Source organism: Schistocerca piceifrons, chromosome 5 (genome assembly GCF_021461385.2).
Source record: "Schistocerca piceifrons isolate TAMUIC-IGC-003096 chromosome 5, iqSchPice1.1, whole genome shotgun sequence".
NCBI classification, from domain to species: domain Eukaryota; kingdom Metazoa; phylum Arthropoda; class Insecta; order Orthoptera; family Acrididae; genus Schistocerca; species Schistocerca piceifrons.
In genome coordinates, this window is record NC_060142.1 from 602341017 (window position 1) to 602364053 (window position 23037).

Genomic DNA, 23037 nt, shown 5'->3' on the forward strand with positions numbered 1-23037 from the left:
TTAAGTGCAAAACATTTCCAAGTTCACATAATCGCCGGTAGCTGAGTATGTAGTGTCAGTGCCTTGTAATCCTAATGTCAGTGGTTCTTTTTATTTTTTTATTTATTTATTTACACGTCAAGATCCGTAGGACCAAACTGAGTAGCAAATCTCCAAGGTCATGGGACGCGTCAGTACATGAAATTACAACATAAAAGTAATAACAGATAAAAATAAATGTTCATGAACCTGTAAAAAGTCAGTCCGTAAGTTTAAGTACACGCCATCAGCAATACAATAAGAATCAGCTTAATGTTTCAAGAAACTCCTCGGCAGGATATAAGGAGTGACCCATGACGAAACTCTTCAGTTTCGGTTTGAAAGCGCGTGGATTACTGCTAAGATTTTTGAATTCTTGTGGTAGCTCACTGAAAATGGATGCAGCAGTATACTGCCCACCTTTTTGCAGAAGAGTTAAGGAAGTCCGATCCTAATGCAGGTTTGATTTCTGCGCAGTATTAACTGGCTGAAAGCTGCTTATTCTTCGGAATAAACTTCTAATCCCGTAAATAGTGCCATATTATGCTTTCATTTCAGTTCTATGTTTAACAAAAATTAAAATCTTAGGTAACAAATACTGATTCAGAAATTTTTAATTAAAAGTAGCTTTCTTATTATTATTAGTTACTTTTGATACGAAAAAATTTAAATTTTATAGACATGCAAATGCTACACTGTTAAACTGAAAGTAATATATACATGAGGTAGGTGAACACCAACCACTTCGGTTGCGTAGACTGTGTCACTTGCACAGGTTTTCGAGAATCACTTCTGCTGCCTGGAGTCGGAGGCCTTTTGAAATCTTATAGTGATATTTCCATAGAAGCTTTCATCCTCTCACAAATACTTATTTAAAAGACAAATGCCAATTTCCATAGATTGAGATTTTAAATGTTTTCATCATCTATTTCACTCCCTTTGGAGTTCAGCTCCAGAAGCAATAAAACTATTTTTTTTTTATTTTTAAGCAAGAAGTAAAATACAGATTTTCGTAGATGTAACCTTGAAAGTGCTGTTGAACTCTTTAGTAATGGTTTATTTTTTAAAGAAAACTTTCATCCCCCATTTCACTACCATATGCACTACATTATCAATAATGCTGGAACTCGGATTTCCTTATTTCTGATTCGAAATTGCCTTAAAAGAGACATATTTGCAAAACAGTTTTCCTCCCCTATTTCACCACTTAGTGGTGAAATTTCGAAAAATCCATTTTTAAACGATGCCTACAGGGTATGATCATTCTCCCCGAATTTTATGTTTCTATCTCTAACAGCTTCGCCTGGGTTATAATGAGTCATTCAGTCAGTTAGTCAATCAGAGCATTTTCTTTCATATGTAGACGTAATCGTGCTCAGTCTCTAGAAATATAAATGCATTTCAGTCTATATTGCGTGTTTAGCACTTTTGCACCAAATTTTAATTTATTGTGGATGTTTTCATTTTTGTGAAATCGGTAACTCAAAATAAAAAATGTTGTTGTTGTTGTTGTTGTGGTCTTCAGTCCTGAGACTGGTTTGATGCAGCTCTCCATGCTACTCTATCCTGCGCAAGCCTCTTCATCTCTCACTACCTACTGTTACCTACAGCCTTCTGAATCTGTGTAGTGTATTCATCTCTTGGTCTCCCTCTACGATTTTTACCCTCCACGCTGCCCTCCAATAATAAACTGGTGATCCCTTGATGCCTCAGGATATGCTCTACCAAGCGATCCCTTCTTCTAGTCAAGTTGTGCCACAAATTTCTCTCCAATTCTATTCAATACCTCCCGATTAGTTATGTGATCTATCCATCTAATCTTCAGCCTTCTTCTGTAGCAACACATTTCGAAAGCTTCTATTCTCTTCTTGTCTAAGCTATTTACCGTCCACGTTTCACTTCCATACAAGGCTACACTCCATACAAATACTTTCAGAAAAGAGTTCCTGACACTTAAATCTATACTCGATGTTAAAAAATTTCTCTTCTTCAGAAACGCTTTCCTTGCCATTGCCAATCTACTTTTTGTATCCTCCCTATTTCGGCCCAAATAGCAAAACTCCTTTGCTACTTTAAGCGTCTCATTTCCTAAACTAATTCCCGCAGCATCACCCGATTTAATTCCACTACATTCCATTATCCTCGTTTTGCTTTTGTTGATGTTCATCTTATATCCTCCTTTCAAGACACTGTCCATTCCGTTCAGCTGCTCTTCCGGGTCCTTTGCTGTCTCTGATAGAATTACAACGTCATCGGTGAACCTCAAAGTTTTTATTTATTCCCCATGGATTTTAATTCCTACTCCGAATTTTTCCCTTGTTTCCTTTACTGCTTGCTCAGTTTACAGATTGAGTAACATCGGGGATAGGCCACAATCCTGTCTCACTCCCTTCGCAACCACTGCTTTCCTATCATGCCCCTGGACTCTTATAACTGCCATCTAGCTTCTGCACAAATTTTAAATAGCCTTTTGCTCCCTGTATTTTACCCCTTCCACCTTCAGAATTTGAAAGAGAATATTCCAGTCAACGCTGTCAAAATTTTTCTCTAAGTCTACAAATGCTAGAAACGTAGCTTTCCCTTTCCTCAATCTATTTTCTAAGAGAAGTCGTAGGGTTATTATTGCCTCACGTGTTCTAACATTTCTACAGAATCCAAACTGATGTTCCCCGAGGTCGGCTTCTACCAGTTTTTCCATTCGTCTGTAAAGAATTTCTGTTAGTATTTTGCAGCCGTGGCTTATTAAACTCATAGTTCGGTAATTTTGACATCTGTAAACACCTACTTTCTTTGGAATTGGAATAATTATATTCTTCTTGAAGTCTGAGGGTATTTCGCCTGTCTTATACATCTTGCTCACTAGATGGTAGAGTTTTGTTAGGTCTGGCTCTTCCAGGTCTGTCAGTAGTTCTAATGGAATGTTGTCTGCTCCCGGGGGCCTTGTTTCGTCTTTGGTCCTTCAGGGCTCTCTAAAACTCTTCACGGAGTATCATAACTCCCATTTCATCTTCATCTACATTCTCTTCCATTTCTATAATATTGACCTCAAAAACATGGCCTTTGTACAAACCCTCTATATACTCCTTCCACGTTTCTGCTTTCCCTTCTTTGCTTAGAACTGGGTTTCCATCTGAGCTCTTGATATTCATACAAGTGGTTCTCTTTTCTCCAAAGGTCTCTTTAATTTTATTGTAGGCAGTATCTATCTTACCCCTAGTGATATGCGCATCTACATTCTTACATTTGTCCTCTAGCCATCCCTGCTTAGCCATTTTGCACTTCCTGTCGAACTCATATTTGAGACGTTTGTATTCCCATTTGCGTGCTTCATTTATTGCGTTTGTATATTTTCTTCTTTCATCAATTACATTCAATATTTCTTCTGTTACTCAAGGATTTCTACTAGCCCTCGTCTTTTTACCTACTTGATCCTCTTCTGCCTTCACTACTTCATCCCTTAGAGCTACCCATTCTTCTTCTACTGTATTTCTTTCCCCCATTCCTGTCAATTGTTCCCTTATGCTCTCCCTGAAACTCTCTACAACCTCTGGTTTAGTCAGTTTATCCAGGTCCCATCTCCTTAAATTAGCACCTTTTTGTAGTTTCTTCAGTTTTAATCTGCAGTTCATAACCAATAGATTGTGGTCAGAATCCACATCTGCCCCTGGAAATGTCTTACAATTTAAAACCTGGTTCCTAAATCTCTGTCTTAACTTATGTAATCTATCTGATACCTTTTAGTATCTCCAGGATTCTTCCAGGTATACAACCTTCTTTCATGATTCTTGAACCAAGTGTTAGCTATGATTAAGTTACGCTCTGTGCAAAATTCTACAAGGCGGCTTCCTCTTTCATTTCTTCCCCCCAATCCATATTCACCTACTATGTTTCCTTCTCTCCCTTTTCCTACTGACGAATTCCAGTCACCCATGACTATTAAATTTTCGTCTCCCTTCACTACCTGAATAATTTCTTTTATCTCGTCATACATTTCATCAATTTCTTCATCATCTGCAGAGCTAGTTGGCATATAAACTTGTACTACTGTAGTAGGCATGGGCTTTGTGTCTATCTTGGCCACAATAATGCGTTCACTATGCTGTTTGTAGTAGCTAACCCGCACTCCTATTTTTTTATTCATTATTAAACCTACTCCTGCATTACTTCTATTTGATTTTGTATTTATAACCCTGTAATCACCTGACCAAAAGTCTTGTTCCTCCTGCCACCGAACTTCACTAATTCCCACTATATCTATCTTTAACCTATCCATTTCCCTTTTTAAATTTTCTAACCTACCTGCCCGATTAAGGGATCTGACATTCCACGCTCCGATCCGTAGAATGCCAATTTTCTTTCTCCTGATAACGACGTCCTCTTGAGTAGTCCCCGCTCGGAGATCCGAATGGGGGACTATTTTACCTCCGGAATATTTTACCCAAGAGGACGCCATCATCATTTAACCATACAGTAAAGCTGCATGTCCTCGGGAAAAATTACGGCTGTAGTTTCCCCTTGCTTTCAACCGTTCGCATTACCAGAACAGCAAGGCCGTTTTGGTTAGTGTTACAGGGTCAGATCAGTCAATCATCCAGACTGTTGCCCCTGAAACTACTGAAAAGGCTGCTGCCCCTCTTCAGGAACCACATGTTTGTCTGACCTCTCAACAGATACCCCTCCGTTGTGCTTGCACCTACAGTACGGCTATCTGTATCGCTGAGTCACGCAAGCCTCCCCACCAGCGGCAAGGTCCATGGTTTTATCAAAATTATTATTCATTATTTGTTGCCGATGATTTTTGATTAGTAGTAAATGTCGAATACAAATGACCTAAAAATTATCAGTTTCTTCGTGTGTGGGCCCACAGACTCAGCTCAATTTCTGAATATTGAAACCAATGTAAATTCCACCCTCCACCATAGGCTGTCACATTCCTTATACAAGTGAAATTTATTGTATCGCCATATATTACATTACGACGCTGGTGGCCATTTTCAGACGAAGCTGCGCTGGCAGAGCGATTGTCATATCGAAATATGTCTCACATTTTCCCGACGCAACTGCATTTCAAAATTGGCTGTAATGTAATGTAATACATGAAGATACAATAAATTTCACTTGCATAAGGAATGTGACATTCTACGATGGACATTTAAACTGGTTTCGACATTCAGAAAGAATAAAAAAACGATACATGTAGTGAGGTTCGAATCGATGCACTCAGGAGTTTGGAGGGAGTGGAGGGGGGTGGGGAGGTTACAAACGTCCATCTGGCTACTATCCAGATTTAGGTTTTCCGTGATTTCACTAAATCGCTCCAGGCTAATGCCGGGCTGGTTGCTTTGAAAAGGGCTCGGTCGTTTTCCTTCCCGGTCCCTTCATAGTACGAGCTTGTGTACCATCTGTAATGATCGCGTTGTCGGCGGGAATTTAGAATCTAAGCTTTCTTCCTTTCTTTTTCGAACCACTGACTTTACGATTACCGAACTTTTACGCTACCTACTTATTTACCTGTGATTATATTTATTTGCTATAAACATATTGGTGTTAGAAGGGGCGGAAAATCTTCTAATTTTTGAAGACGATTTTTGTTTTTTAAATTGTGTCTTACTGCTCGCAAATGCTGTAGTACCGTCGCGAGCACTGAGCTTTAAGTTCTACAAGTGTGAAAAAAATCGATGAGGGCCGTCCCTTGACGTCCTGTTACAAGCTTTCGATGAACATGATGTACAGTGCTTTTTACCTTTCCTGACTGCATGAAAAGTTGGCAGAATGATAATGGAAGTCCAAGTTTCTTAACTAGAAAAGTCACTTATTATTTCATCTAGTCCTCTAATTGCTAACGTAACTTGATGTAAGCTATTTCCCTATAACAACACAAGAAAAGAGTTTACGAAAAATGGGCTCTAAATTCGTACCTTAAGAGTTATGAGCACTTGTTCAGTAGAAGAAATGTGTTTCACGTTAGCGAAAGTGGACAAGTGCTTGTAATTCTTAAGTTATCCACATTAGAGTCCATTCCTACTGGACTTTCCTCTTGTTGTGGTCTACCCTACCGCCGCCATTTATAATACCGCTTCTATTTTTCGGTTAGTCTTCTATTTTTCTGACTTGCTTCTTGTACGTTCTGTATATCACACTTCTTTCCCTGTACTTTATGCATACTATTCAGAGAATTTCAAATGTCTTATTACATTTTACGTTGTCGAGCGCTTTTCCTAGGTCGACGACATATCACATGAAAATATGTCTCCGTTACCTAGTGTAACATCAGAAATATCTCGTTGATACTTTCACCTTTTGTAATCCAAAATGATCGTCATCGAAAAGATCCTCAGTTTTCCTTTAAATGCTATTTTATTTTGCTCTTGTCAGTAACCTGGACGCATGATTAGTTATACTGATAGCAAGGTCACTCTCGCATTTGTGTGTCTTCTTTATGTTAGGAATTGTATGGACGATATTCTTCCTTAACTCCAATTATATGCCTGAAGTCTCAATGATTTTAAACGAAAAATTTGGGTAATCGTTTTGATTCAATTTTCCCAATTGAATTTTATCTATTCCCTACTGCCTTTTTGCTCTTAAGTCCTTCCAAATTTTCACTCACTCCTTCTTCTGTCATTTCAGCAGACAGTTCCTTCCTCCTGTAAAGTACCACAGTGTCCTCTTTCTAACTTCCTGCTGTCTCCTCTCAGTTTACAATTAGAATTTCCTTTGTACTCTTGATGTTAGCGCCTTTGCTTTTCATTTCGCTTGTTTCTTTTCTATATGCTTAATATGTCATTCATTCCCAGGATCATTTGCAGTTATATTACTTCACGTTTTTCCTGGAACGTTTTCACGGTAGATATGTTCCACATCCTATTGAAACCATTTCTAAACGACTTGTGTTTCTGTATCAATATAAAAAAACGAAAATTTGTTGAAATTAAGGCCACCTCTATGGCAGACAGATACCTTTTCGCTTTACCTATTCGCCAAGTTACATAAATTTTCTCACCATCTTTTCACTTAGTTCATTCAGCACCGATGTAATCTCAGGTATCTGAATTTGAGAGATTGCGTGGGCAAGGTAGCAGTTTGCTGCGCAGCTCGAGTATTTTGTCGACGTTAGTTGTCAGTGTGATGTAGAATCTTTCATTGTGCTACCTGGTCAATTTCTAGCTCACTTTGTGTGTAACTGACATTTTCCATTTTTTAAGCGTTTACCAGTTGAAGATGTTTACCAGATCTCTTACTCGATTACTTGCTAGACGCACTTCAACTCTTCCATGACATGTGGACTGTCATATTCGATAACCTCATACTCATCTGCAGGTAATTCTGGCTGAAGAATTTTAAATACGTGCATGATACTGGGCATTCATTGCGATTCTACGTCCAAGAATTACCGAAAAATAGTGCTTTAAGACAAACAAAACTTAGGCACATGTTCATTGTGAAACGACTTGCTCGATTTCGAGGATTTCGTGTGGTAAGATGAATCGTGTGAGGTGGAGCTTGCTCTTGGTTATCGAATCATTAACTTGGGTTTACATATAAATAATTTTAACTTGATTGTTGTCTACTGCAGATGAATGTCAGCTTCCTCATCTTCTGTAGAACTGCTGCACACACCATCCATGTTAGTTGATGCCATGCAGTGTATACAAGTCTTATCCACTCACTTTTTCGTCTGACGCATGATGTCTTTCTACATGCCTTACTAATTAATTCGCTCTTCCGGTGAGGCAGATTATATTGTCTTCACTTTCGGCATAATAAACCTTCATTGCAAATTCTAACTGCATCCTCAATAAATTTCTAACGTAAATGAAGTTCAAACAATTGAGTTTCCTTTTTTTTATAAATACCCTCGGTGTCCAAGTATCAGCTTTGCACCGGAATGATATATTCTTTGTGGACATTTATCGAATGTGTGTATACCATTCAGTACTCCGATTGGCTCAATGTGGTGTAGCTAGGTCAGAATGTGGTTTCATAAACTTTTTCTCCACGCGCGATAGTGCATTCAAAGCAATAGTGAATTCTGTTAGCTTTAAATGCTTGGATTTATTTCTAAAGAGGCTTCTGATGTGGTAGCACTCCCTTCGTACTATAATAATTTTCCACTAGGACTTCATCTTGGACTTCATCTTCCTGTTTTAAGAAATTAACGCGTATTTCCAAAGGAATCTTTTGAAAACGTGGTTAGATGTTTTTAAAGTAAACTAACTGTATGCCGAAATGATGTGTCTGACAATGTTATTAATTTTTAAAAAATCGGTATACAACATGTCTTACTTGTTTTAGAATAGTGACATCGGCTCTGAAGCAGGTTTCTCTACCTGTAATTCCGTAATTATGAGATAATATGCTATGTTACGGTCTTCCTATGGTAATACTTTGTTTTTACTAAAGTATGGTCGTAGAGTTTTAGTACACAAAGATTTGAGTAGCAGAGTCAAAGGACATTGACATTCGAGAGACAGAGTAAGACTGATTTTTCGTGTGGGAAATAGTGTATTACTGTACAACTTTTAGATAAAAATGTCAGAAATAGATACCATTACAAGTTGCAAAATCTAGAAAATATGTGTTTACTGCTTTATGCAGCTGCAATGACCATGATCAACCAGTTACAGTATTTTAGGTATAGTACAGTTCATCTCTAGACAACTGTTAATGTGTGCTGCATAGTTCTGATAATATTTTACAATCCAGTCAAACAGAGTTAATGAATCTTCCTACACTTTGTTCCGGTGACGAAATTTCTTCACCTTTATTCTGTAAATCTGAATATTACCTCAACCAATGATATTGCTACTGTTGACAAAAATTTTCAGTGATAAACACGTACTAAAATCAATAAATAAAATTGTCCTACCATATACGGCTATGTAATGTACATAACTTTTTCATTATCATGGTATGACTAAAATGCATATTTTCATGTACAAATTTACTTAAGCACTTGATAAGAAATTCTGTTTTTTCTATGTTCACACAGAAATATTTACTTAAGCACATGATAAGAAATTCTGTTTCTTCTATGCTCACACAGTAATATTTACTTAAGCACTTGATGAAAAATTCTGTTTCTCATATAACGTTTACACATAAACATTGAATTTAACAAACAGCGTTCATTATATTATCCTACTTACAGGAGTTTACCTATTCCATTTCCTAATCGATATTACTAGAATAACTATTGACGCCGTTTTTGAATGACAGTACCAGATTAATGCTGAGATAACTGTCAGTTTAATTTAGGAAATAGGCTCATTTAAACTTTGTGCTATGTAAATACTCACCAGCTTAAGTACCAAAAACTGCCTTTTGATTTCTTATCTTTTCTTACTGCACAGAACAGGAGTTATTCACGGGTATGACAGAGTTCCTGAATAATTACATTCTTCAGATGCATGACGACAAGGAGCTGAAGCCGAAATTCTTAATGTCACCGTAATTTTCCCTTCTGACACAGCCGTGAATTGGGGATGAATGATGTATACCTGCAAACCAAATACTGTAGAAGTTAAGTCATACAGATCAGTGTTAAGGCCCGAGAATGCATCAGAGGTAACATGTCTGCGATGAATTACAGAGAAAATCAGTTCTTAATGTCACTGTAATTTTCCCTTCTGACACAACCCTGAATTGGGGATGAATGATGTATACCTGCAAACCAACTACTGTGGATGTTGAGTCACACAGATAAGTCTTAAGGCCATAGAATGCATCAGAGAGAACATGTCTGCAATGAATTATAGAGAATATCAGTTAATTGGTAAAGCGCGCTATCTCATGAAATTATATTCCTGAATGAATTCCTGAATAGTACTTTGCTCAGTGGCCAAGTCAGCCACTTACGATAACCTTATTCAGCAAATAACTTTCTGCCTAATTTATCGACACTTGCTTTTTAGTGGTAATTCGTCTAGAGCCAACAAGAGTCTCAGACTGAATGTCCTCTATTAAGCACACTGTGCAACAAGTCAGTCATTCTGTGGCGACATCGCATGAATGTCTTGTATGACCACATTTAGCCTTGATAATGGGCTAAATTCAGCGAAGAAAATAATTCACGAGTTTCTTCCATTCTACGATATTGAGGTGAAGTCATGCATTGTTGGATCCCAAAGAACCATCAAATTGCGGCGACCGTGATTGATATGTTGGACCTGTTGTTTCAAATAGGCAGTGATATTTCCTACGGAATTAAGAACGGGCGTTGTAGTGGATCATCTGAGCTGCGATAGGTGATTGAGTGTTCGTTAAACAAGGAAGATAAGCGTGCAGACCTGTGAAAGGATACTGTTAATGTTCAATAACTATCTCGGGGTACGGTAAATTTAATGAAAGAGTTCTACTAGTAAGGGTATTAGCAAAATTCTTGATTCCACTACTGTTTCAGTACAAGGGTCGACAGTTGCCCGAGCGTTCATGATTTATATAATAAATAAAGGAATGTATCCTATGACCAGTAAGCGGATTGGAAGCTATCTGTCATTTGGTGAAGACTTCCACCACGGAACGGTCACGAGAAACAATTTATTTCATATTTAAGTAAGGCTGATGGCCATTGTTAATCCATAATCAAAATTACATGAGATTAACTAACAGCGAAAATCATCCAAAAAGGGATTCGATTACCGCACATTTATTTCACAGTAGTCTACAGACACGGGAAAACTGAACATGGTGAAAGTCTTCATATTTTAAAATTAAAAGAGGCACATGAAGCACTAAACTAGCTCAGTTACAAAAAATACACACGTAGTTGGCTCGCAGGGTGTTGAGAAACATAGCATAAAAGAGGTGTTACTTTCGGAGATAGCGACTGAATCAAATTTGAACGATGTAGCAGAAATGATTATTTTACGCTTGGTATAACTAGGGGCTCTATTCAGACATGCACAGGAAATAATACAAGTCAAGTTAGCATTCTTATCATGTAACTCAATATTGGCTGTAATATACATTCAGTCTCGAATCACGAAAGAACTGACTTAGCAACATTAAGAATCACAACATCTAGTGTAAGCAACTCTAATGTTGCCGTAACATTCCTAATCCCTCCAGAGGTTGGCCTCAGTCACTTTCTAACACCACAGCGAGCACATTTACCAGTCCGCTCCAGCCGTGGATCTCGAACGAATATGACTGCTTCTCCGCTGATCTCCGACTCTGAATCTATTCTCTACCGATCTATGAAGCAGAATGCTTTATGCACCTTCCGTCTCCCTAATTCTGGAGCGTAACTGAAAAGTAGAACCCCCAAAACCCGCGTCAGTTTACCAAGGCTCGTGGTTGTTTGCTGATCTATCAGAAAAGAGAAAATTTACTACTCGACTAACTTCCTCTCGTCTTAATTGGTCCGAGAAAAAGCTACACCGTCCTACCCAACATAACAGTGGTAAGTGAGAGATATGGTCTCGTCATTTGGCTATGAGACAAGAGGACAGCTTGCGTCTTCCCCTTCCATTCAAATTATTTCCGAAACTTTTTTACTAAACTGCGTAAATTCTCAGAGTTGAGGTAAATGCTGGCGCCGGCGTGTCTGGCAGTGGTGTTCCCCATCGTCAATCAGACAACTGCCTCCATCAGCATATTCCACCGAAATTGCATCGAAACCCTACATCAGACGAAAAATAATATTATTTTAACAAAACCTGACTTGTTTATTCCTTGCCATGTAAAGAGAAATATCCAAATACAGTACTTATCTAAATCCATTAAAAAATACGAGGTTGACTGTAATTCCGTAACTCAGCTTATGGTTACATTAAGATTGCTGGCAGAAATCAGTCTTAAACGACTTTTCATCACAGCAGGCACTGAAAGTCCAAGGAGTGAGATATACTCCAGCATCCTCCTACGTTCCCTTTATTAATTTATCTGTTCGTTATCCGTTCTTGAACCTGGTTTTCGTACTAGTTGGCTTGAGAAAGGAGTAAGGAGTTTAGGACCATATAGTTACTTATTAATCACGGAAATCTAAAGAATAAAATGACACGCTTCTTTCTGAGAGGCTGATGACATGTACAAACCGATACAGAGTGTCAAAAGAGCAAATGAACAGACAGAATGAAAGGCAGAAAGATAGTAGAGGTATATAACAGATTCCTCTCATTACAGCAATATTCCGAAAAGAAAAGAATGTTCGGGAACCATCCTTCCACTGGAAGGTTAGTTTCAAGCATTTTTTGAAAGATTCTTGTTTGTTTCTTTCAGAGTGCGTTCAAAACCATAGCAAATTTTTAAATTTTAATGTGTCAATTTGGGCTTCAAATGTAGGGATCAACCATCCATATCATCCACAAAAGTTGTACGTCAATTATTTGCACAAATGTGTTCATTTTTTAAAACCGAATAAAATTGGATCCCAATGTATACTTAGTATATTACAGTTCCATAAAATTATTAATCTGGCCCTGAAACAGAGTAATGGAATCGAAAGATATTACTGAAGTCATTAGATATTACGACAAAAAACAACTGCAGTGCTGTAATCATATTAAAAATAATGAATTAAATATACAGCAACACAATCATCAATATAAATTAGAAATGTATCTAAAGAGTTGTTAAGAACATAGACTACAGTGTGACGGCATACCATTGTCCAGTGGCACAATAACATAACAGGCTAATATAAAAATTGTACCGTGGAAAAAGAGTTACAGACAGTCAATAATCAATAGAACCATTCAAAATATACATGAAATCAATAGAAAATTTATGTTGCCAGCGTATGTAGTGAAACTGAAATAAAAGGTAATGACAGGTCTTAATTTGAGAGAAGAAGAAATATCGAAGATGCACATATAAGCAGTGCTACGTGTTAAAGGTAACGTACGAATGAAATTCAGTGGGCATACATAAAAAAGTTACTTAGAAAAGGAATTTATCCAAAAGTGCTGATCAATAATGTACAAGAAAAACAATATCAATTTGTATGTGTCATATTTAGTCATAAATATAAAAGGAAAAAAAAAGCTAAATTAAGTTAATGAGACGAGCTACGCAAGAGCTGTTGGTAGGTCATCTTACAAAATGATATTATTTAACATGACAGAGTACTGAAAATACACGTTCAGAAATATTGACTTTGTAAGGAAATACACACATGTTCACACGAAGCCTAAACCGGACTGTAGGCTCCGTTCACGGTTCAGTGGTCCTTTACACTAGGCGACGTGGACGTATTATTGGAGCAAGTTGAGGGCAATTTCTTAAGTGGCCACCTGGCAAACATTAGGGAGGGTTTTGTGGCAGCGTGACGATGTAGATGTGTCGCTGATCCATAGTGACAGAAGCCAGCACAGCCTCTCGCGTTGTGCCTTAGGTGGCCTACACGGCCCTACTCGCCTTTTCTACCACCCAGCAAGTCACAGCAGCGTCTTAGACTGGAGCATATGTCGGACACATGTGACATGACAGCCGCCCTGTTTTCTGCTCAGTGATGCCCATGACAGGCACCGGGAAGTTGTGTTCTGCACGCCATCAGGTTAATTTTATCTGGTAATGGCAGCATGCAGGTACTTCATCTCGCTACAACATAGCATGTACATTTGCAGCTCTGTCTGGATTTCATAGGTCCACAATTTACTATCTCCTGGGTGTGGATACCAAAATGATGTGATGATCCAGCGAAAAGCAGCGCGATTCGTCATGGGGACATTTAGTCAGCGCGAGAGCGTTACGGAGATGCTGAACAAGCTCCAGTGGCGGACACTTCAAGAAAGGCGTTACGCAATACGGAGAGGTTTATTATCGAAATTACGAGAGAGCACATTCCGGGAAGAGATGGGCAACATATTACTACCGCCCACATATATCTCGCGTAATGATCACAACGAAAAGATCCGAGAAATTAGAGCAAATACGGAGACTTACAAGCAGTCGTTCTTCCCACGCACAATTCGTGAATGGAACAGGGAAGGGGGGATCAGATAGTGGTACAATAAGTACCCTCCGCCACACACCGTAAGGTGGCTCGCGGAGTATAGATGTAGATGTAGATGTAGATAGATTGTCATCCCCATCAGTCGTGCTTTTAATGGTGTAACACAATGGCTATATAAAGTCACGTAGGAAGTAGGTGACCACGTTGGAAATGAACAGTAGTAAAAGACTGTACTGGTCGTTAATGTGATTATGACCGTTACGTACACATCCTGTAACCTACATATCTACGTCAAGCATGTTGCTCCTAGATACATGAAGATGGCGAAGTCATACTACGAGAAATGAAGTCATTTTGTTTTTGAAGCAAGACTTTCTGATTAGTAACAAGTCCAGCCTTCCTGCTGTACTACTGTTCGTCTTAATGATGCGTTGCACCGGCTAATAGGTTGTCACACATCTCGATGAGTGCGTTTGAAATGTGCGCAGTAAACCGAAATGAAACAGTGACACTCTTTCGCACGTCCGTTTTAGGGACCACATTGTTACTCGTACAGTCGTCAGGTACCACGCTTCTATAAATCTCACAGTTGTTGACGAAGATCAGCGGGTCTCGTTTGTAAAGATAACCAGCTGCACATAGTTAATTAGCAACAGCAGCAATATTACATGTCTGACTGTTGTACAGGAAACTGCAGGACACATTCCTCACACACAGACGAAGAAATTATATTATATAAACACGTATATGGAAACACTTTGTTTCAATCTTATAGCTTTTTTTCTTCAACTCATCATGGGAAACACAACAATAGAACCTTAGAATATGGGTAACATGCACTCTTGGTTATGCCTGGTTGCTTTATGCACACCCAATGTTCTGTTTTACAAGTCCCTGTTGCCATGCTTGATTGCCTGGTACAATTCTACGCCGTCTACAGCGCACCAATGGAACCGGTGCAGTCTTTTAATGGGCAGTTGTAAGCAGAGTGGCGTGGGATGGGGAGGAACATATTTTTTATCGGCTATGACGCCTGCGCACACTCGCCTGCACTGTGCAATAATTCGCGTTTGCTTCTTCGTGCGCAGCACTACACTGCAACAAAGCCGACATGTATGCTAAACACGTAGAGGGTTGTACACGAGTCTGCTAGAAAGTCAGGACGAGTATATTGATAATTAAACACGTCATAAAGCTACACCGTTTACACACGATATACACGTTTCTTGGGATCACGATCGCATTCAGTTACTCCACCGAATATGTGAGTCTTCGAACAGAGATAACACAAAAATTAATCAAGTAAGACCGTTAACGCTGCGAGGATGTTATGCGTGGATGTGAGCTCGTGTTTCCTGCGATCCGTGTCAACTTTATTCATGTAGCGAAACACCGATACTGTTACGTAGCACGTTCGTACGAGCTCAAATCAGTGAACAATTTTTAACGTAACTTTAACACTTTTTAATGACACAATTGGCCCCGTACCTCTGACGAATGAGCTAGCCGTGACCGTTCAATTTCTGTAATCTACACCAGTAGCTATCGATTTGTGCACCGAAACAAACTGTGCTTACTCGACAATCGAATGAAGTGCTTACACGTGGTTTACAGGGTGACTGGTATTTTGTACGATGAGCTTACGACCGAGGAAAAAAGCTGTACATTCAGTGGAGTGCTGAGTGCTATTGACAAGGGATTTCAGATCCATTTCGTATTCCTGGATTTCCGGAAGGCTTTTGACACTGTACCACACAAGCGGCTCGCAGTGAAATTGCGTGCTTGTGGAATATCGTCTCAGTTATGTGACTGGATTAGCGATTTCCTGTCAGAGAGGTCACAGTTCGTAGTAATTGACGGAAAGTCATCGAGTAAAACAGAAGTGATTTCTGCCGTTCACCAAGGTAGTGTTATAGGCTCTTTGCTGTTCCTTATCTATTTTGGGGACAATCTGAGCAGCCGTCTTCGGTTGTTTGCAGATGACGCTGTCGTTTATCGACTAATAAAGTCATCAGAAGATCAAAACAAACTGAAAAACGATTTAGAAAAAATATCTGAATGGTGCGAAAAGTGGCAGTTGATCGTAAATAACGAAAAGTGTGAGGTCATTCACATGATTGCTAAAAGGAATTCCTTAAACTTCGGTTACACAATAAATCGGTCTAATCTAAAAGCCGTAAATTCAACTAAATACCTAGGTATTACAATAACGAACAACTTAAATTGGAAGGAACACACAGAAAATGTTGTGGGGCAGGCTAACTAAAGACTGCGTTTTATTGGCAGGACACTTGGAAAATCTAACAGACCTACTAAGGAGACTGCATACACTACGCTTGCCCGTCCACTTTTAGAATACTGCTGCGAGGTGTGGGATCCTTACCAGATAGGACTGACGGAGTACATGTAAAAAGTTCAAAGAAAGGCATCACGTTTTGTATTATCGCGAAATATGGGAGAGAGTGTCACAGAAATGATACAGGATTTGGGATGGACATCATTTTCATTGCGACGGAGCCTTCTCACGAAATTCCAATCACGAACTTTCTCCTCCGAATGCGAAAATATTTTGTTGACACCGACTTACATAGGGAGGAACGATTACCACGATAAAATATGGGAAATCAAAGCTCGTACGGAAAGATCCCTCTGCCAGGCACTTAAGTGTGATTTGCAGAGTATCCATGTAGATGTAGATGTAGATGGATTTGGTCATTAACTCTGAAATTACTAGTTTGTCAACCATGACTGTATGCAACTGTCTGGGCCTGTACCTCGACGTATCTGTGAGCAACTGCCTGACGCCGACAGCAGTCCGAGGTCGGAGCCGAGGAGTCCGTGGGCGGCCGGGAGGCGGCTGCAAGCGAGCGGGCTGCGGGTGACCAGCCGGAACAACAACAACAACAACAACAGCAACCACCGAAACAACGGAAGGAGGCGGAAGGGGAGGAGCGCCAGCCCGACTGGGATCCGCGGGTGTGCCACTGCCACGACGGCAGCTGAGCGCGGCCGAGCCTGCCTGCCGACCGCGAGACAAATTGACAAGTGCGAGCAATCGCTGGGGCACCGGCTCCGCGTGACTGGAAACCTGAAGCACAGGAGCTGGCGGTGTTCGCTGCACGTAAGGCGGGCAGTGCCGCTCCAGACACTTTCCGCTATCCCGAGTTGCATTTTAAATCTCTGTCTAACATTTATCAGGTGCACTGATAATTATACACGAAAGTTAAAGACCGCATTCGTTCCTCACTAAAGCGAGCAATAGAGCTCGAGCCTACTGCAGAGAAGAGATCCTTGCGAATCAATGGCATACTTCTTGTTTTGCTCGTATCTGTTATCTGTACGAGCCGCTAAGCCTGTCAGGGTCACACGCAGTGAAAAGACGGTTGGAACTCTGCATGTGTAACGAATACAGGTCGAGGAATAAGCAGGTAGATTTATTTATCGAGGTGGTGCAGTGTAAGACAGTGGGCTGGTGATGGAGAGGATGGCAGTTGAAATCTCATCCGGCTATCCAGATGTCGGTGTTCTGCCGTTTTCGTAAACCGGATTACGTTAAAGCCGGAATTGTTCTCTTGAGAGTGTACAGCTAAGTTATTTCACAATCCTACCGTAACCCGCGCTTTGACTTCATCTCCAGTGACATCGTGGCCGACAGGAGTTTACACTCCAGGTCTTCTTTTCTTTTTATACTTCGATTTTCATACTCGGTGAACATAGACGATTAGTAAGTAACATTAAACAATATAGTGACATAGCGTCAGCCTAAACAACGAATATTTGCTATAATTTGATATCGTTACACATTATCTCACTTGGAAAATAGTATCCTTTTCAAAGGCTACTTTTCTTCTCTGTTTTCACTCAAAAATTGTTGTTTTCGTATGCTAACTGGCTTACGGTTATACATCGCCATATGCTCGAATAAATCCATATACGTATGAAGCCCTACAGGTATATCTTTAGGGTAAACATTATAAAGGAGATTGAGATCCTAAACTGAATGTTTCCAGTTAAAGAATAAATGGTCATAAACGAATATTTCACTTGGTATGACGTCTTGAATCAGCACTGTGATTGGAAACAGATTATGTTTTGGCATCAACATTGGATGCGCTGGGTTGACAAACATACATAATTATCTGTGAAGGATCCATGGTGGGATTTTTTCCTATTGGGCTGTATGACGTCTTTGGTGTATGAAGTCCCATAACAATTGGAGCGGATCTAGATGATAGTCTTACTTCCCAGTTGCATTATACCACAGGCAGCTGCGTTGTATAAGAAAGTGTGGCTAAATTTTAAGCGCCATTTTGGTGCTTTCATTAAGGGTGATTGTCGTTATTGTCGGCAGCTGCTATGAACCTAATTCATCGCTACGAAATATAAGATGTTTATCTCAATTAAAATCTTCATATTCATTCCAGGCCTGAATTCAATATCTCAGCGTTCTCAGCCCAGATACTTTTCTCCTTTGTAAACTATTAATCATAAGCATTTGAGATTGCCTGTATCTGAAAGAAGAAATAGAGCTGTATCTTCTCTGCCGGTATTTGTTTCATTTGATGTCCTGCTCTGTCATCAGATAAGGACAGCCTGTCGGCGCTATTATCCAGCAAGATGTCAACACGATTCCCGAATCTACAGATAACCAATGCTAGTATCATCGGTGAGCTCTGCTTGCAATGTTTACGATTTACCAGTAACAAAAGAATTCCAGTAGAAGACCTATGTTAAACCGGCATGTGTCAGCTCATAATGGCATAATATTAATTGCCGTTGGTGTCTGTATTGCACACCAAAAGCACAGTACTGAACCTACATTATCGATTGGAGTATGGAATTTGCATTACGCCTTACACTTTATTCATAACAAGAGTTTATTCAAAGGCATCATCGTGACACTAGTTGCAACAGAGGTACGCACTATTGGGATGATTAAACTTATGATGTCCTGCCTCAGACTGCTTGTTAGAACATGTTACATTATTACGCAAGCAGTGGGACAAGGCCGACGTCACCCCAAATCCTAGTTGGCGGCCATTGCCTCAGGAGGACACCACCCCAAGTGGGTCACCCCAGAGTACCGTTATCCAATATGGCGGCTGTGTCACAAGTATGTAACGTCACGTGATGTCAGCTGATGATGCGAGTACCGTTATCCAAAAATGGTGGGATGATAGGTCAATTGGGATACCTCCTCTGACTAAAGTCACCCCATCCTACAAATTCGCGGGAAGTTTGAATTTTGGCGGGAAAATGGGTCAATTGAGCTACCTTTACTAACCTAAGAAAATGGTGGGAAAGAAAGGGCAGTTGGGCTACCTCCACTAACCTCTTCCTAGGAACTGGACATAAGTATTTATTTAAACAATTATAACCAGTACCACCAACAACAGTATTGGCCATCCTATTAGAAAATATACGTGAATTTTGATCAAAGAGCTCATATTCAATTCGAATATAATTTTTATAAATTTGTTTAAATTTATATAAGTTTCCTTAAATTTGTTTAAATTTCATTACATTTGTTATCTATCTACAGCATTAGTTTCGTGTTACCACCACAAGAGGCTAAGATGTCGGTACCTGTATTACATGCAGTCATTCAGCTCTGCACATTAATCTTTAGTTAAACAATTAGAGCCACTACTACCGTCAAGTGTGGCCGTTATCCAAAATTGCGGGTTTTGGCGGGGAGATAGGTCAATTGGGCTACTTCTACTAACCTAAGAAAATCATGGGAAATAAGGGCACTTGGGCTACCTCAACTAACCTACGACAGCTCTTCTTAGGAACTGGACATAAGTCTTTATTTAAACAATTAGATGCAGAACTACCATCTAGTGTGTTCGCCATCCTCTCGGAATTTTGAATTTTGCTCTAAGAGCTTACTCCTGCAACTCATGGGAGTTTGTATCGTGTTGCTATTTCAGTTCCCATACAATTTCTATAAAATTTATTGTTACCGTCACAAGAGGCTGAGATATCGATAGCCGAACATATGAAGAGTACGGTACCGCTTTGCACAAGAGGCAACTGACCTACTTAGAAGCTACTACAGCACTTCGCAATATATCACGTTGTTGTCCGGCTGTCTATGGGTTGCGGGTGACAGACCGCGTTGATAATAATAACGACAGCAGACTAGCCTACTTCCAGAAACGGCGACGTCTGCCGGACACAAGCAGCCGGTTTTCTCTAAGAATACTCAGGTCAGCCTGGGCCAGCCTTACGTGTGGCTGAAGACCCACAAAGCTTTATATAGGTAAGAAAAGGGGTTCGCTATGCTTTCAACTATCTAGTTTCAACTGCTTTTCAAGGTCAATCAACCACTCACTTCCACATTTCCTACGTACATCGAGGGACGTATGTCACCTAGTTTATTTATTAGGCTGATACAAAACACTCATTGTGCCGGTGGTCTGGAGGGAGGCAAAATTGGTGTGAAAAACGTATCAGCCTGTTCTGGGCCGCTGGAGAGAGGAAGGAGAGTACCTTATTTAGTTTTTGGACAATTTATTTAGCTACGATTTCACCTAATTTACTTCTTACGCTGATGCAAAACACTCACCCTAATATGCTAGGAATCACAATATACATTTACAGGGCTCGTTAGTACTCCTAAATAATGCATTGCGCTGATGTGCAGAGACGCAAACAACTCGCAACTTACGAGGTCGCGCAGTGGTTAGCACACTCGACTCGCATTTGGTAGGATGACGGTTCAACCCCCTAACACATTCAGACTCTCCAGATGCGGGAGACTGACTCAAATATCCATCCTAATTACATAGTTAATCACAAAGATCGTTCCCAATTACACAACAAATAACTGTACTACACAACGGCCTTATTCTGCCTAAAAAAAAAAAGTTTTCCCAGCACCATTCCAAACTCAAGCAAAAATCGCAATTAATGACCTGATTACAAAACTATCTGCATAGCACTGCAGAAGAACGCCTTAAAATCGCAAAACTGACAACTGGTGTAATCCAGTTGGGAAAAAATTATACACTCGAAACCAGCGATAGAAACACTCAAACTCTACCCTACACCTACACCTACAAAGTTGGGGGCGGGGGGGGGGGGGGGGGGGGGAACGTTCAGCTAACCACATACAAGTGTTGGACAGAGAGGAGTTAAAAACAGTGTACTACTTGCAGGCATGTATCATCTTTCGCAGTTTGACGTCAGAGTTCACTACAGATGCTTACTAAAAATCATCCTAACCAAAGACAATACACGCTATCACAGCTGATGCGAAAAAAAAAATCATCATACTATTCGGGGAAATCCTCGTGTTAAAAGACAGCCTCCTCATCCATCTACAGTCACAAACTAAGGAATGGAGCTACTACACCGACACCCTTCCTGCCTGTTCTGACGCAAATCCTGAATGGGGCGCCCCCAACTGAAATGATTCGACAGCAGTTCCAGATATAACAGGGCAGGCCCCCAACAATTCTCTTTCTTATAATTTGTTTCACGTCAGGTAAGACGCTGTGGCAGCGCTCTTGTATGGGTCCCGTCCGCTCCATTATTTATTTAACATCAGCTAGACTCGTATAATAAAGCAAAAATTTGCCGACCACAATAAATGTCCTCTTTCCACGAAAATAGACAAAGTCCAGTTTTATAAGCAAAATTGGCATAGTTTTTTACGTTAGACTATAACAACCCCTTTACAAATCGAGTTACAGCATTACCTCTTATTGAGGTGTTTTTTTTGTCCAGATAAATACCATAACACTGAATACAGGCGGTCATCGCTCGAGTATACTCGGATTTGGAATCAAGTCCTCCCATTCCAACACATACCTGCGTAGGATCCTATGCTGAAATCCTTTATTGATTACAGCCACTAGTGAATCATATTTCTAGCACTCTCATATCTCGAAATGACTCAGCTTTCTCGAACCTATTTGCTACAGTAAAATTCGAACCTAGTTTTAGGTAGCCCCCATGCATCTTGCAACTGCTGCCATTTCTCCATCTTTATGCATGTGATCGTTCGAATTTAACTCAGAACTGAGTAGGACTCGGGGGAAAATATTTCTACAACCTTCTGCAACCCGTGTAGGCTAAGCTGCATTACTGCGACAGGACTGTGTTTTGACCATTTGATGGAGATGGAAACTGCCATAAGGACAGGGATGTTTTGTACTGCACTGTGGTTCGTCCCAAAACTACATACAAGTACTACAGATATGCGTCCATTCACATCTATCTTCCTAATTCTGTACCATCAAACAAAGAAAAAATTACGAACTATAAAAGCTCGACCAACTTCATCCGTTATAGATCTACTCCTCTGTCATCTAACGAGCATTGGTCAATCATATTTTCCAAGTAGAGTTTGAAAAGAGTAGGTGATAAACAGCATCCTTGTGTTACTCCTTTTCCTAGTCTGATCCAGTTTGTACTTTCTCCTCTCACTTTAACCGAAACTTTTTGATTAAGATATAATGAGTTTATAAGTCTTCTGGTTTTCCAGTCCACTCTCTTTTCCATCATTATAGTCGCCAGCTTGTCCCAAACCAAATTGTCAAATGCCTTTTCTAGATCGATGAAGCACATATATAGGTCTCTTCCTTTTTCAATAAACCTTTCTCCCAAGATTCGTAGGAGCCCTATTGCATCTCTGGTGCCCATATTCCGTCTAAAGCCAAACTGCTCCCCGCCAAGATTCTGCTCCATTACTTTTTCAAGTCCTTTATTGATTATTCTTAACATCACTTTGGCTGCATGTGAAATTAGGCTGAATGCCCAGTGCTCGCTGCATTTCTTGGTTCCTTGTTTTTTCGGTAATGGAATCATTACTGTTGTCAGAAAGTCCTCAGGCCATTCACCACTGTCATATATTTTATTGTATAACCTCAATATTTCTCTTATTCCATCGTGGTTGAAGCATTTTAGTATTTCTCCCGGTATTGTATCTGTACCTACCACTTTGCCATTTTTCATTGCAGCTATGGCAGACTTTACTTCTTCCATTATGATGGTCGGTCCTTTCTCGTCATCACTTACACTGTTGTGTGATTCAAGTTCCAGAGTTTCTGGTTTGCTATTTGTGTCATATAGCTCTTTTATATATTCTTCCCATCTCTGGAGGACATCGTAAC

At 39.9% G+C, this 23037-nt stretch overlaps 1 protein-coding gene across 1 annotated transcript in view; it reads left to right on the forward strand.

Annotated features, from left to right (window-relative positions):
- The window catches only part of LOC124799160 (trichohyalin-like), a 177472-nt gene extending 160554 nt beyond the window's left edge, over window positions 1–16918 (forward strand). Inside the window, exon 9 of the mRNA XM_047262699.1 lies at window positions 16727–16918. Coding sequence (XP_047118655.1) covers window positions 16727–16918 — 192 coding nt within the window. The remainder of the gene's footprint in view (window positions 1–16726) is intronic.
- The last annotated feature ends 6119 nt before the right edge of the window (window positions 16919–23037 follow it).